Here is a 16,268-nt window from a genome sequence, read left to right as displayed (position 1 = left end):
CCTCTTCTCAAATATGGCAGATGAAACCATGGACGATACGCCGCAACTCTCAGCGACCGAGTCAAGCGAAGATGAATCAGAGGAAGAACTCGTTGAGACCCTTATCGCTGGTAGGGAGCGACGGAAGACTGCTGGCAATCGCTATGACAGGGACATGATACTGGAAGAGGTGGAAAATGTGGACGAACAAGACGAGGTCACTCTATTGTTTGCGGATAACGAAGAGGAAGAAGATGAGGAATTCAAAAGCGGAGACGAGGATGAGGACGCGGACATGTCTTCCAGCGATGATGATGATCAAGGGCCGAATGCCGCGGCCGACGACCTCGAAGGAGAGAAGGAAATACAAAAGCAAGCCAAAGAGGAACGAGCGAAGAAACGCAAAGCAGACCTAGCCCTAACCAGTGTTGCGGGCATGAGGAAGAAACTCAAGACCGATCCGACAAGACCAGCTGCTGCATCAATTGCACCAAAACCATCTAAGAAGAAAGAGCGAGTTACATGGGTTCACGATCCTGATTCCGGTCGAAGTTCCCTGCGTAAGCAGACAATTGCCCACCGAGCGGAAACTATCGCGCGATTAAAGGAGAGCGAAGCGCAAAGCAAGAAGCTCAAAGCGCTCAAGGAACAACGGGAAAAAGAAAAGGCAAGGGATGTTCCCAAAGAACTCACGCAAGCCGATCGGTTAGCCGAAGCTGCAAGAGTTGAGCGACAAAATGCTAAGAGCCTAAATCGGTGGGAGACTATGGAGAAGAAGAGGCAAGAAGAGCTGGCGGCAAAACTCGCAGCCCTCAAGGATAGGAAGCTGGAAGGGCCAGTTGTTACCTGGTTAAGTGCTAAGGCTAAATGGATCGGGCCCAAGCTGAACAAGATCGGCACGAGAGATGCTCCGGATCCGGGAGAAGGAAAAACAACAGAGACGAAGAAGCGTGGACGTAAGTCAAAAGCGTACCTTGAGCAGCTGGCCGCAGAAAGGAGTGGCGGTTTAGGGAAAGCCGGAGCATTGCAGACAGGTACTGTGATCATTGCGCAGGCACAAGAACCAACATCGAATCAACCTGACAAACCCGACAAACCCGACAAGGACACCATCATCATCATCCCTGCTGCTCCTGTTCCGATGGGTGCTCCTCCGGAAATCACACTCACTGTCCCGCAAGATCACGAGGACACCTTCTTGAAAGGGATACACGAGTATGCTGATATGCAAACGGACAGCAACCCGACGGAGAGCGGACGAGTCAGCCCAATTCCCCAGGAACCAAATGCACGGCAAGATACAGCGAAGCAATCAGAAACACAACAAAGCTCCAGGGCTCTGGCGGAAAATACGCCAGACCAGGTTGTCCAAGTTCCAACCCCTGACGTGACCGATAATGTCGTCATCAAGCCTGAAGTGTCTATTGAGCAGATTGCAATATCCGAAGCTAATGTGCCGCAAGAGCAGACACAAATACAAGGTCCGGCCACAACAGAAGAGCAGACCCAGCCAGCTGAAAATGACGAGCAGAAGGAGAAGCTGCAGCCCTTTCGAGGTATAGAGCAGTTACAACATACTCCCCCAGCTAGCGCGATCGACAAACCCGAGCAGACAGAAATTGCCCGAGAAAGCACACAAACAGAGCAGACGCCGGTCGAGGCCACCACCGCGCTAGTCAGAGTATCGGAGCCTCCTCTAGTTGAGGAAGAGTCGACGCGAAATATGGTCATTCTGGAAAGGTTTGAAGAGCTTTCCAGCCAATCCCGGCAGGAGTACTCCCTATTCTATAACAATCGCAAAACAGCCAAACCAGTGAAGCACATTCAAGAGCTGTGTTCCGTCACAATGTTGCCTGTTCGATACCGGGATCGAGAGACAGGAATCGGGTTTGCCAATGCAGGTGCATACAAAAAGCTTCAAGAACTAAAGGAGCACAAGTTTGTGTGGAGCAGCATGCTTGGATGCTATGTTGGTCGAGAAGGAGAGCCGGCAGCCCGAGGAGTGCCAGAAGGATGGAGTTGAAGCCGTCATCGGCTGCATTATAGTCCCAATCAATGCGATGGTACATTTTCCTTCTTAGCTGATGATGGAATAAAATGAGAGGATATGCTAATCGCACGATGAGGCCAACTACGAGCAAGACACGTACCTGGGCTAAACCCCTCCTGATACATGGCATTTGCACTTCCCAGTGCCTTGCATGGAGCCAGAGGACCTTTGGTGCGCTCCGTTTAGATGCTCCTTGTCCCCCGTCAGTCACCCGTCAGACCAAGGCCAGATTCAGCCTAGGCGCTTCGATTAGGGGGTCATAGGGCTCGCGGCACATGCACCTGGGACATTGGCCCGCCCATCGACCCCTCATCCTATAGGCCTTTCAGGCTGCGTGGTGCCCCAAAACATTGCGGTCGCGGGAAGTGGCCTCGTCTGGAACGGGGTACGGCACACGCCCACTTTTAACGTCATCCACACAAGGCGCAGCCTGGCACCCTTGGAATGCACCCAAGTCACTTTTGCGGTGTACAACAAATCATCAGCTGCCCAACCAAGGCAACGCCTGGCCTCTCCTTTATCATCCCTCATCCCAGGTACATATACCTACCTCACCGCCCTCAATGGGAGAAGATCCTCCCTCGCGAAAAACCCAGCAACATGGCAAAGGAGGCACTTCCTCTGCTCGGAAACTGAAGCGCAGGAGTGGTGACTCAGTGCTCACTCCTCGCTCCTCCGGCCCCAGCAGTAACAGGAGGGACAAAGAAAAAGAGATGGCGGCTAGTTTTCTGCAGTACTGGTGAGGCCACAAGTCCATTGTCCGTCTCCATTGCAGGCGAATTCCTAACCCGCGACCGCAGCGCCATGTGCGAGAAACAGATCATGACTCCATGCAACTCGATTCTCTACTGCAGTGAAGCGTAAGTCACCCCCTCGTTCGCCCCTCTCTTCTTTATGACAGATGCTGATAAGCGGTCAGATGTCGTCGCAAGGACGCCGCGAAGCCTCTTTCGGCCTCCAATCTGTTCCATGAATCTTCTACACCGCCATCGTCCCTCCCCTCCTCGCCGCGTCCGACCATACCAACGCGCATTTCCAGCGCGTCCCCAGAACATCAAGACAAACCTTCCATACGGATACCCATTGATCTGCACGAGCACCGATCAGATCTTGACCCAACGGAATGGAAACCCAAAATACCTCACCGCGGCGCCTCGGCCGGCTCTGAGGCGTTTCGCTACTTGAGTCGTTTCCACCAGACACACAATGTTGTCAACAGCCCTTCGGATCACGCCGACAACCACCACCTCGTCAAGACCGACCGCCCAGCAGCAATGCGGCACAAGAGTACCTTGAGCATGTCCACCCTGACACCCAGCACAACCACGCCAAGTCTGGCCAACAGCCCCACCACAACATCATCCAGCTTTGGCAGCATGTACGAGTTCAACTTGCGCCCGCTGGCCCCTCGGACCAATCCACTGTACAGCACCAGTGCCGGATACTCTCGAAGCATAGATTTGGTCACGCCCCATATCCCCCCTCCGGCTCTGAGGGTTGTTGGCGACGTTCCGCCGTTGGCGGGGTCGATCCCCGCCGCGGAACCAGAGTTTGATCTCTGGGGCAAGAAAGTGGTTCGACCTGTCGTCCCCGCCGCGACACCAAAGGGCGAGGGTTTGGGAGCCTTGTTTGGGAAGGCGTCTTGATTCTATATATATATATAGAGAGAGAGAGAGAGCGTGTGCTGGCAACAGCGGACTGTACTCGGTACCATGGTTCGGATGGTTGGGTGGCTGGAATGAATGACAGGACGCTTGGACTGGACCCGTGATAGTTGGATGATGCTGGAGAACCTTGACCACCGCGCAGCTCATATGCGCATATAGACTGTCTAGACTATTGATACCCTCGGAATGGAATGCATGAAGGATTGGATACTGCCTTCTTTGGTCCTCCTCCTGTTCCTCCTTGCAACCAAATATTTTTTCTTCCTGAACAGTCGAAGGGGGAAACCAAACCCCACAAGAACAGAGTCACATGAGGAGACGCAGGAAACGGATACGGATACCGAGTACAGGATACAAGATCAATTCTCCTTCATGACTTTGTTCAGAGAAGAAAAAAAAAAAGAACGCCATTGAGCCACCATCAGTATATATTTTCATGCATGCATGCTATACATCTCATCGTTGAAATCTTCACCAAAACGGAGGGAGAAAATTGGGGACACAAACAACAACCATTCTTCACGTAAAAGCTTTTGTCGGCTTTGCTCTCTCTGTCTCTGCGATGTTGTCTCCCCCTCGGGTGAGACAGACACCCTCAGTGACAAGTGACAGTGACAGTCGACAGGAGGGTCACAACATGCCCGGCGGAGGTCCCTTGACACTGTCCAACTCGCCGTACCGCCCTCTGTGTTTCGTCGTGTCATACAGACTCAATACTCTCATCGTCTGTCCGCCAGTGCTCTCATCGCCCGCAGAAAATGCGTAGCCTCTCTGCTTCCTCATGCGCTGCACCTGCCTCACTTTTCTCACGGCCTTCTGGAACTGCTCCATCCTCGGCCTGTAATCCTGCACATTGTATTTCTGAATCTCCTGAACGTGGTGATAACTTTGTGGGAAATACATCCTCTTGACATACTTCCATGCAAAATCCCGCACAAGACAGACTGGCGGAAGGACGAGGCAAAGTGCGTAAAAGACCGGGTATGAAAACATGACGGGAATGATTCCATCGAGCTCGGTCGAAAACCCACTTCCAATGTTTGGTGCCGCGTAACTGTAGGCAGGGATAAAAGCCAACCAGATCACAAAGCTTCCCGGGATCGCCATCACCGTATATTTCGTCCAGACGTTCGTTATCAGTGCCGCCTTTCCAAGGACAACGAGGAGGATTGCGGTGTAAGTCGAGGTACCCCAGACCCAGTGTCCCGCAACCTTGCCATCAGCCAGGATGCCGTCATTCAGAAAGAAGTAACTCGAAAAGACGTATGCGAGTATGGAATGGTAAAAGCCGTTGGCGACCCAGGACCAAAAGCTGTGCATGCGGAAGAACACCCCTTTCTGGGTGAGTTGGTAGGACTGCGGGTACCGGTCCAGAAGACGAGCGGAGATGTATTGATCGAATACGCCAATGGCGAAAGGTGGGAAAAATGTGAAGAGGACATTGTAAAAGGAGAGCGTCCAAGATTCGTAGATGACTTGGCCAGAAAAGGAGTTTTGGAAGGCATACTAGTCGCTTGTTAGCACTGAACACGAGTTTGATAGAGATTGTTGCCGTTTCGCTTACCCAGAACTGCGTCATGAACATGGCAATGTTCTTGTAGAACGAGTACAGGATGACCTTGCTGATGCGTTGATAACTCCACGCTCCATGCACGAGGAGCAGTTTTCTGAGATAGCGGAATTGGCCAATCGAAACATCGGCACTGCGAGCAGCTTGAAGACCTTCCACGCCACTGATACCGACACCAACGTGTGCGGCTTGGATCATGGAGACATCATTCGCACCATCGCCGATGGCCAGGAGAAGGGCCTTGAGATGTCTCTTGACGAGTTTGACCACCAGCGCTTTTTGTAATGGTGAAACTCGACAACAAATCACTGCTTTGCAAATGACTGCCAAGTCAAGAAAGAGCTTTTCCATATCCTTCTCCAAGGCAAAGGCGAGAGATTTACCATCAATAACCAGTGCGAGGACATCGCGCTCACCTGCCGCAGCTTGACTTCGTACCGCGTCGTATTTCTTCTGCAGGCTTTCTCGGGTTGCGCTAGAATTGTCCTCGTTGATGATCAACAGTGTCATATCCTCGCTGATCAACTTACAGCTCATGCCGATGTTGATGGCCGTTTCCTGTCGATCACCGGTAAGGACCCAGACTTTGATTCCCGCTTGTTGCAGGGTGTGAATAGTATCTGGCACTCCATCCTGGAGACGATCCTCGATCGCAGTCGCTCCCAAGAGGTACAAATCGTGCTCGATAATCTCTGCTGCCTTATCAAGCTCTTCAGCACGATTGCCTCCAACAGTTGTGGCTGCCTTGTCGAAAATTTGTCGCCATTGTTGGTACTCTTGTTCTGGAACCTCGCGCATAGCAAGACACAAAGTTCGAAGGCCTTCAGTAGCATAGTCTTCCAAATGCCGTAGTGTAGTCTCCACAGTGTGATTGTCCTTGGCCAGTCTCTCCATGATCACTGTATCAGCACCCTTGCAGTATATCCGGATCTTCCCATCTGGGCAGCGGAAGAGTGTCGACATCCGCTTCCTCGTCGAGTTGAATTCACAGACTGCTAGTAGTTCGTATTCCACATCTCGGCCATCGACTTGGACAATCACCGAGCGAGGTTTTCGGGCCACAAACCGGTATCCGAGCATCACGGCGCCTTCGACCAAAGCGCCCTCATCTGGGGATGCGGCTTGGTATTTGATCTCCGACTTCTCGTCTTTGCGTTCCGGAATCACTGTGTGACAAACGGCAAGTAGGGAGAGGAATTGGTCAATGACGCCAGCGCTTGGGTGTGACTTCATGTTCTCACGGAGTTGTTTGAAATCATGAATGCCGTCCAAATCTTCAGGCCCGCTCGCCTTGCGGTCTTCTGGTACCACGCCTGCGTATTGAATGCCGTTGATGGAGCATTGCCGGAATTCCATCATGTTGCAGGTCAGAGTCCCTGTCTTGTCCGAGAAAATGTATTCAATCTGTCCCAACTCCTCTACAAGCGACGAGGTTCGACATACAGCGGGGGTGTCGGTCTCCGTGTAGTACATATCCAAATCGCTGCTGATGAGAAAAGCCTGGAAATATTTGACTATTTCGACGGTAACGAATAGTGACAGTGGGACCAAGTTTGAGTACAGGATCCAGTAGGTGCAGAGGTCCAGGAAGAATTGCGAAGCGGCGTTGAAATTATCGTAGTAGAGGTATGTGAGTTTTTGGCCAGCAGTGGAGCGAACAACGAGATCACCAATTGTGCTGACGGCGCTGAGAACCAAGAGGATAGCAACAAGCATCAGAATCTGCTTGTTGAGCATCCGCTCCACATCTGTTCTCTTGATGGGTGTAGCAGTAGCATTTCGCATCAGTTTCGTTTCATGGCCGGTGAAGACAACCACTCCATGCACCCAGGGAGTATTGCGGAGGACCGCCCCACGGAGAAGTAACTGGTCGGGAGACAAGGGGTGTTCTTTCTCGTTCCCTAGACCAGCCACCGTCAACGTTGCTTCGTATGTGTAGAGACTGCTGTTCGGCTGTTCCGACCTTATCCGTCCGTTCAGTCTGCCCAAGTCTGCAGGATTCACTAAATGGACCGTCTCTGGAATCGCCTGTTTAATTTTGAGGTTGGTCTCGCCGTCAAGGTTAGCGGTTTCGATGTAGCAAAGCCCTTCAGGTTCAGAACTTGTGAGCAGGACTAAGTCGGCAGGAAAAGACTCCTCCGACTCGACACGGACGATGTCACCAACAGCAACATTGATCCATTTGGTCTCCACGAAGGTCGAACCTTTTAAGACCCGTGCTTTGGAGTCATTTAAGCTCTTGTCTGCTGTCTTTCGCTTCCAGTCCTCCACTAGTTCCTTGATTGCAGATATCATGAGCACAATCAGGAGCGGGACTATAGTCGTGTAGCGATTTGTGGGGGAGACGTTAGGTACTTGTTGTAGGGCGGCGGTAAATAAGAAGAACAAGTTGGCGTATTTGGAGAATTGTTCGAAGAGAAATTTCGGTAAGAAGGTCGCGACGTTGTATTTGGCGGTAGAAACATGGTTGTCGACCCATCTGTTACCAGCGTTGACCGTGGCATTGTTGAGATGGATAATCCTGGGGCCTAGTGATGCTGGATCGACCTTCTTCCTCGTAAACATGTCTTTGATGTTATCAAAACTGAATTCCTTCTTCTCTCGAATTGGAGGCGTCTCGTCCGTCCCAGCTGTATCTACTCTCGAGTTCTGCAGACCGGCTTCGGTCAAGGGGAGGTTGATATCCGAGTAGTTGCTGTTGCGTATCCCCAGCATTCCTTTTGCTCTGTCCATAACGCCCGACATGGACATCAGACTATTTCGATCGCGTCTGTGATGTCGCCCGACAACTTTAACACCTCCGCCAGGGATATGGTCGTCGGAGGGACCTGCATTATCGTAGTATTTGTATCCCGACTCTTCCTCGGTCAAATCCTCCCCGTCTCCGTATCTTGCGTAATTTTGTAGGTCTGAGGTCTGGGAGTAGTTTCGGGTTCCGCTGTCCATGTAAGGAGCAGTGAAGGGTCGAGTCGAGGACGTTGGCGGTGGTGCTTGGCCTCCTGCCGCGGACCTGCCTCCGCCGACAAAGTCATCGTAGCTGGTGGATGGTCTTGGTTGAGGACCTTCGGAGTCATCGATATTGAATACGTTGAGGAGTTGCGAGTCGTCTACAGGAGGGCGCTGCCCCGTGCTGTAGGCCGGCTGTGAATTCCCCAGATCATCCAGTATATTGTTGTTATGGTTGGGAGCTCGAGGCGCATTGGATCCCCCGTCCATTTCTCAAACGGATGGGCGCCAGAGGGGTTTATGAGGAGGGAATCGGCAGTGTGCGTTACCGTGCCATAAAGAATCATGAAAGGCCGCCGTCACAGTTGAGAGTGTTTGTTGCAGACATTTTGCGCTAGATTACAGTGTTGGACAGAGTAGATGTCAGCGTGGTCTGTCCTTTGTCGAGATTGACGGTGACTATGGCAATACCAAGAACCCAAGTTCGATTTGGGATACGCGGCGCAGGCGGAGCAACGCCTTGAATCTAAGGAGGAGGCACGGGAGGCCACTACGTGACCCCCAGTGACCCCGTGCGGGCAACAGCATTCAGTGGCTGGTCCCTATCAAATGGGGCCTTAGCAAGGCTGGCGCTTAGTTTCAGTGGCTTTAAGAGGCACCAAGCGAGACACTAATGTTACAAGCTGGTGCTGCGAGGCGCAACCCGAAGTCGCCCAGAAGACCTACGTCGGTGACTGCGGTCACTGCACCTCTCCTCCTTACATAGGTATGTCGCAGTTTGAGGGAGCAGAGACACCCATCAACCAAATATCGTTTTGCCTGCAGCCTGGAAGCCATCCCAGTGTACCACATGTTAAATGCCACAACCTCACTGCCAACCACTGGCTCGACAGCCTATTCCACGCGGGAGATTGATTCTTCGCTGACTGGATCCTTGGTGTCTTGGGGGGGCGATTCCTAAGAATTTAAAAATGGCATCCGAGACTGCACTGCCACATCCATGATGATCGCTGCGTTGTTGTTACATATCTATCAAGCATCAACGTTTCATTCGGTGGTAGAATTGCTGTCCATACAACATCTTTTCTACCCCTTTTTTCTCCAGCCCGCCTCATCCAGACGCCGACAATGACGGGTAGGGTATCGGCCGGCATTGGGTTCGTGGCTCAAGAGTGTAGTCATCTCTCATTCTCAGCTCTCAGCTCGGCAATCAGTCCGCCCACGTCTCGCTTGGTCGTATCCTCTGCCAATTTCTTAGCCACGATCTCGTTTATCTCTTTCCCTTTGCTCAGCGCCGTGTTGATACACTTCAGGAGAACTAGGGCATCGATCGAGCTCCCTCCCATCTTGGAAACCTGACATAATTCAAAATCGTTCACCGTAAAAGTTACACTCGACTCCCGAACTTGCTCTTCGCTGCGTGTGGCATCCAACAAGACGGTCTCCCCTCCGTGGTAGAAGCTGAACGTCGTGCAGACGGGGTGGTGCATGATGCTCAATGGAACGGAAACTCGCTCGGCCATGGTGTAGATGGTTACAGTTTCCCCATCAACCGAGACATCTGGTCTTCGAAAGTGTCTCAAAGCTGCCACAATCGCGATACAGGCACAGTCGACCAGACCACCGTCAGAGTCAAGAACGTGCACGTCTGCTCTGATGGACCAACACTTAGCGCCCGCAATAATGCATAAGGATTCCGTATCGATAGCACGAGATCTGCGTATAGCCTTTTCGAGAGTCCGAGACAATATTACTTCTTGCTCGGTCTGTCTACCGACTTCGTATGCGGGAGACGCGATAGGGCTCAATTCCGTGACGATTGTGAAGATCCCATCAAACTTGCGGTCTTCGAGTGGCTTTGTGACTTCTGCCGAAATTTGCACATGTACTCTTCGCACGCGTTTAGTTTAAGCCAACACGGGCATAGACAATAGCCTACCTCGTTTTCCCTAGACGGGCAGTCACTGTTCCATATTCATCTCCGAATTGTAGGTCGAGGTTTCTGAAGTGGCCAAGACGTCGTCCATCGAGTCGGACGCCTTGTTCTAGGGCTTGAAGGATGAAATGCTGTTCAATGTTGGAGATGTCGACTTCGCGTGGCATATTATTGAGGTAGCGTCGGCTGAGATGGTGGGTATTTTTGGTAGAGGGTTGTCGTCTCCATTCAGGGAATTCGCTACTTCACACGTTTTACGGCGAGATTGATGTGACTGGTCCTTTGGGTTGCAACAAGTTACTGTCTCGTCTGCCCGTCAAGCTTGGTGGCTTGAGGCCGAAAATATTCTTGCGTTTTTCAGACTATATGCTCCACCGAATATCCAGGCCCACTGCTACTGTGGACCATTTCGCCGACCAACCGAATATATCGTTTTCCTCAACAAAATCAGTTTTTCGTTTGCCTCTTGCCTCTTTGTTCCAATTTTTCCCCATCAATCTTTTGAAATGTTTTCTTTATCCAGAAGAAGTAGTCCCCCGAATCCTTGCTTTCGTCTGAAATCTGACTCACTGCAAGTCGACTCCAATGCGGTTCCCGAATACCTGAGATTTCTATAATCACATGATTGTAAATGCACTTCACATGCAAATCCGCGATCTGCAAGCGGCTTGGATGATCTTATTTGTCTCACATGCGAGATAAGCAGAAGGCCGAACGCAGATCCAGGTACTGGAACGTACCGTATACGAGGTACTTATCATGACACCACGCCACGGCACCAGACGGCTACGAGGTTACTTCAAGCCTTCGACCTTAGCGAACTCCTCTTTCTGCTCCCATTAACGGGCTTGGGTTGCGTCAGCCTTGTTCAAACTTTTTCACCGAGCCTCACCAATCCCCATATTTGTTGGGCCACTGTCAAGGTCGTCCACCCTCATGTCATTTCCTACATCTCTTATTGGTAAAAGAATGCATTTCTCGAGCCTCGCTGTGGTTCCTTTTCGCTTTCTCGCCTAACCCGCAACGACTTTTGCTCTTGCGCATATATGGAATATCTGACAAACCTCCGACGCCCCACCAAGTGCAAGGACGGTTCCGTCTGTTATCGAAGACGTGGGTCTGTGGATGATGAATTGTTCTTATGCAATGAGACTCAAGCTTTGCATTGTGCCCAAACCTCTCCCACTCTGCACGGCAGCCCGGTGCCCTTTACCTCCGCCGCGGGCAGTAACTCGTCTGCTATGCCTTTGGACATTTTTACTTCTCATGCTTTCCTTTCCCTTTCCATGAACTTGCCAGCGTGTGATTCTCAGGCTCTTCGGGTCTTCGAGGCCTTTCACTTTTTCCGCTTTCAGGAATCCATACCAAAAACGTGGCACTGAGCCAAATATTTCTGGTTGGTTCTTTGTTGCAACAGTCGTCCCTTTGTCGCCATTTGACCTGGAGTTTTCCACCCTCGCCACATCTTAATATTTTAATCGGCTGGTCGATGCTCGCCAGGTTGCGTTCGTTCTTTCACACAATCGGCTCTTTGGTGGCCCGTGGACATGGCTGAAAGAGACATACAGTCACCAACATCCGGGCAAACCAGCAACGATTCTGATGCCAACCCTGCGAGACGGCACAGTCTCAGAGGGTTTAGGCATGGAAACAGACACCACCAAAAGGTCAAATTCTCCGACGTTGCTGATGATGCGGGAGAGCCTCTGGTCGAGACTGGCACGCACGGATCTGTCCCAATAATCCGCTTACCCGATTCTGAAGATGTCACGGACCACGGTCTTCCAGCTACGAACTGGGCGGGAATCACGAATGCTGCTGCGGCTCAAGCCCAGGACCGGGCGAGTCGCCTCGCCAATAGATTAAGCCATTCTCACACACAACCGAGACCACCCTCAGGAATTCTTATTTCTCAAAGCACCACTCCCCAAACGTTGGCTTCTCCGAATTCATCTCCTCCTTCAAAGCCACTGAGTGACTGGCTAGTCAATGACGATGATATCCCTTTAGAACCACTCGAGAAAGACAAACGTCCCTACACGCTACATGACGAAACTAGTGACGACGACACAGAGAACGAAGACCCCAAAGCTCTGCACCGAGATAATGAGAATATTCAGGAGGCGAGACGGCTCATCAGAACGCTGACTAGCGGACCACATGCGACGGCATGGCAAGAGGAGTCCCGTTCTGGAGCAGAGACACCTGCAGTCGACAAGCACCTTCATGATTTGGATTATGTTCCTCCACCTGATCAATATCGTCCCAGTGTCTTTGGCGCTCTTCTTGCTTCGAAATTGGCACATTTGCAACGGAATGGAGTTACACATCCTACATACCACGAAGACCCCGTCTCACAGCCACCCAACCGATACTCTCCAAGAGGGTTCTATTCCAGAAGCCATTCTCGCGCGGACTCTGAGAGTCATGATCATTCCACACCATCATCCGGAAGAGCCACGCCTTCTAAAAGACCGAAGTGGTATGATAGAGATGATCGTGACCGCCACTCAACTGGATCTCTGGCAACCTTATTGGCTCAAGCATCCATGACTTCAACAGCAGCGGCTGTGCCTCAAAGCAGCAACTATGTGCCTCGTCCGCCCTCTCAACATTCAAAGTCCTCGAATGGCATGATTGCAACAGCGGTGGATATGATCAAACACCCCGCAAACTACTTCCATCACAAGTCCACACCGTCCCTTCTGATAGATGAGGAGCGAGTCGTCCTAGATGTTGCTGAGATTATTGCCTGCCGAAAGTACTTGAAGAAGCTCGCTCGGTGTCTGATGGCTGTTGGAGCACCGACTCACCGTCTCGAAGAATACATGAAGACCTCAGCTCGAGCACTCAACATTGATGGTGATTTTCTCTATATGCCAGGCTCGATGCTTGTTTCCATCAACGATAGAGTTACTATGAGCACAGAAGTCACTTTGGTAAAGGAGTCACAGAGCGTCGATCTCGGAAGGTTCAGAGACGTCTTTGACGTATACAAGTTGGTCATCCACGGCAAATACACCGCTCAACAGGGGACTGCTGATCTAGACGACATCATGAAGAAGCGCGGCCGACATCCTCTTCCTCTCCGGATTTTTGCGTACGGCATAGCAGCCATCGCCGTGGGCCCATTTGCTTTCTCCGCTCGGCCGGTTGACTTTGGTCCAAGTTTCATCCTGGGATGCATCCTGGGCTGGTTACAGCTTGTGGTGGTAACCCGGTCGGAACAATTCTCGCACGTATTCGAAATACTTGCTTCCGTTCTCATCTCGTTCACTTCACGGGGCCTAGGTTCCATCTACCACAAAGGTACTGCCGTGTTTTGTTTCTCGGCTATTGCGCAAAGTAGTATAGCCCTGATCCTGCCGGGGTACATGGTGCTGTGCTCTGCTTTGGAATTGCAAAGTAAAAGCATTGTGTCAGGGTCGGTCAGGATGGTCTACGCCATTATATATTCACTGTTTCTTGGGTTTGGAATCCTGGTCGGCACAGTCATTATGGGTACGTTTCCTTGTTTATTGTTCTTCTAAACGAAATCTGGGCAGGGGGACTAACGGAACCACAACAGGCCTCATCTATCCTCAAGCACAGAGTGACGTGACCTGTAATATTCCGGTTTGGTGGAACGATTCCAACCACGGGCCCAAACTCCTGTATGCGAGATTTATCTGGGTTCCGATATTTGCAATATGCCTGGCTATCATCAATCAGGCGAAGTGGAAACAAATGCCGGTCATGACTCTGATCGCTTTTGTCGGCTATCAATCAAACTTCTGGATCTCTACCAAGCTCTCGAACAATATCCAGGTGGCCAACGCAATCGGTGCCTTTGCGATCGGAACAATGGCCAATCTCTATTCTCGCTTCTTCCACGGTCTTGCGGCAGCCGCCATGTTGCCGGCGATATTCGTTCAGGTCCCCAGCGGACTAGCTGCGAGTGGGAGCCTGGTGGCAGGCATCACGAGTGCCGATCAAATTACTGGGAACGTGACAGGAGTAAGTATCATCAACAACGGCACTGCGGGCTTCTTGGACGCGCAGAACAGTACAACCAGTGCGGACGTTTACGGCGGCACGATTTTCAATGTTGGGTATGGGATGGTTCAAGTGGCAATTGGTATTAGCGTTGGTCTATATTTGAGCGCTTTAGTTGTATATCCATTTGGCAAGAGGAGGAGTGGACTATTCAGCTTGTAGATGTTATAGCATGGGTTTGGTTGTGCTACTTGGTACTTAAGCCTAAACGATCTCAGTGGTGGCGTCGGCAAGGCTGAATGACCTGCCAAGCCTTGCAAGGCTGCTGATCTGCAATTGTCGCCTTGGAGGTCTCAAGACCATCTTTTTACATTGTAGAGCTGCACATTCTGCCTCCTGCGCTCTCTATCCTCTTAGTTCCACGGACGATTTCCTGCTGCGTACCTTCTGACATATTATCCACCCAATATGACGACAGGTAAGCTCTCTCCACCTACTTTTTGCACTGCGTAGCTAACTCTCGAAAAAGCACACCGACCGACGTTTGACCCTGCACGAGGCAAAGAAGCGCAACGAGGACCAGCTTATCATCAACGGCTATTACCTGCGCACACTCTTCTCAAAGTCCGGTTGGTAGCGCACAAGTGTCCAGGGAAGAAGACAATCTAACGCAAACCAGACAGCCCGGTCAAGGCGGCGCCGCAGAAGCTGAGCAGAGAGATCTCCGTGCAGAATTACTTGCGGCAGAAGCGGCTCATTTTGCAAAGACGAAGGGGACAATCGCAGAACCCACGAGCAGCCCCTCGAAACCTATAAAGCGAGAACTCGAAGACGATCCTGATCGTGATAAGGACGATGATGAAGACATGGAGACAAAACGAAGAAGGATACTCGAAGAAACTAGAGACATCGATGCGGACTCAGATGGAGATGATACAGAAAGCAGCGACGAGGAAAGTGACGAAGAAGATGAGACGGCAGAGCTGATGCGTGAACTCGAGAAAATCAAAAAGGAAAGAGCTGAGCAAAAAGCACGGGAAGAAGCAACACAGGCTCAAGAGGCAGAAGACCAGCGAGAACGAGATATTGCACTTGGTAATCCGCTCCTCAATCCAAAGGCATTCAACGTGAAGCGGAGATGGGACGACGATGTGGTCTTCAAGAACCAAGCTCGAGGCACAGAGCAGAAAGGAAACAAGGAGTTTGTCAACGTACGTCCACTGCAGACTGCTGGGACATGCACAAGGATGCAAGCTGATAAGTATACAGGATCTTCTGAGATCGGATTTTCACAAGAAATTCATGGTAAGAGACTCAGCATTAGGATGGGTTTTTGGCTAAGCTAACTCGTTCTACTCTAGTCGAAATATGTCCGATAAAACCAGGCTACATATTTGAACGGTTGTCAATAGTCGCGACAGTTTTGACGAGTGCCAACGACTTGCGGTATTGAGGTCTTCAGAGATGAGACGTACAGCGCCCAACCAAACCCCGATTTTTCCAGCTCAGAGACATTTGAGGCGGTGGCAAAACATGTGGTCCTCGCAACTTGAACACGTGCACGACCGAGCAAGCTGAAAGAGCTGCAGGTTGTGCATTAGCCACACTACTAGTCTGGAGATTCGGAAAAGGGCACAGCACCTAGAGCGCTCGGCAGGGGTACAATTCTGTATCAAAATACTAGACTCTTGCAGGTGACGCAAAAGGTCTGAAAGTGAGGGGGGGTTGTCCTCGTTGCGACTTGGGGACTTGGATCTTGGACAGGACCTTGGACATTTCGAAACTCTAAAGAACCCTGCCTCTGTGGTAAGATCCGCTTTGACGGGCCTCATTTGGGAATAAGGAGGAGAAAAAAGAGTGTGAGAGGTCCAGAAGGGAGCGGTACCCAGTTGACCGGGCGAGCGCAGGTGCGCAGATGAGTAGCCACCAGGCCACCAGGCACCAAACCAACAGAGGGGCACCTGAGAGGACTCACTTCAAGGGCCACAGGCAGGACACACGGGTGACAGGGGGGCATCTACCCATCGAAACCATCACCTTCCGGCAGCAAAAGAAAGCAGATCGTGCTTGTTTCGGGCGACGCGGTGACGCGCGCGATGCAGCAAAATGCACGAAACATGCCGTCATAGGCAACTTGGGGCCTTC

The 16,268-nt window shown here is 51.4% G+C and overlaps 5 protein-coding genes across 5 annotated transcripts; 3 read left to right on the top strand and 2 right to left on the bottom strand.

The window, feature by feature from the left end:
* Positions 1-13: 13 nt before the first annotated feature.
* Positions 14-2,002, top strand: AYO20_02254 (hypothetical protein; the record flags this gene model as incomplete). Its single annotated transcript, XM_022640559.1, has 1 exon — positions 14-2,002. The coding sequence occupies one exon, from the start codon at positions 14-16 to the stop codon at positions 2,000-2,002; it is 1,989 nt and encodes a 662-aa protein (XP_022503616.1).
* A 740-nt stretch (positions 2,003-2,742) lies between these two features.
* On the top strand, positions 2,743-3,675 carry AYO20_02253 (hypothetical protein; the record flags this gene model as incomplete). The annotated part of the gene is made up of 3 exons (XM_022640558.1): positions 2,743-2,768; positions 2,830-2,889; positions 2,949-3,675. The coding sequence occupies 3 exons, from the start codon at positions 2,743-2,745 to the stop codon at positions 3,673-3,675; spliced, it is 813 nt and encodes a 270-aa protein (XP_022503615.1).
* Positions 3,676-4,326: 651 nt separating this feature from the next.
* Positions 4,327-8,482, bottom strand: AYO20_02252 (hypothetical protein; the record flags this gene model as incomplete). Its single annotated transcript, XM_022640557.1, has 2 exons — positions 4,327-5,202; positions 5,261-8,482. The coding sequence occupies 2 exons, from the start codon at positions 8,480-8,482 to the stop codon at positions 4,327-4,329; spliced, it is 4,098 nt and encodes a 1,365-aa protein (XP_022503614.1).
* A 908-nt stretch (positions 8,483-9,390) lies between these two features.
* Positions 9,391-10,315, bottom strand: AYO20_02251 (hypothetical protein; the record flags this gene model as incomplete). Its single annotated transcript, XM_022640556.1, has 2 exons — positions 9,391-10,102; positions 10,152-10,315. 2 exons carry the CDS (start codon positions 10,313-10,315, stop codon positions 9,391-9,393), a joined length of 876 nt encoding a protein of 291 aa, XP_022503613.1.
* Positions 10,316-11,695: 1,380 nt separating this feature from the next.
* On the top strand, positions 11,696-15,502 carry AYO20_02250 (hypothetical protein; the record flags this gene model as incomplete). The annotated part of the gene is made up of 7 exons (XM_022640555.1): positions 11,696-13,649; positions 13,717-14,273; positions 14,541-14,601; positions 14,653-14,752; positions 14,803-15,334; positions 15,393-15,428; positions 15,485-15,502. 7 exons carry the CDS (start codon positions 11,696-11,698, stop codon positions 15,500-15,502), a joined length of 3,258 nt encoding a protein of 1,085 aa, XP_022503612.1.
* Between the last annotated feature and the right edge of the window lie 766 nt (positions 15,503-16,268).

The sequence above is a fragment of the Fonsecaea nubica genome (genome assembly GCF_001646965.1).
Source record: "Fonsecaea nubica strain CBS 269.64 chromosome Unknown Scaff9, whole genome shotgun sequence".
Classification (NCBI taxonomy): Eukaryota; Fungi; Ascomycota; class Eurotiomycetes; order Chaetothyriales; family Herpotrichiellaceae; genus Fonsecaea; species Fonsecaea nubica.
The sequence above is the reverse complement of the archived record's forward strand: the minus strand, read 5'-3'. Positions and strand labels throughout refer to the sequence as shown.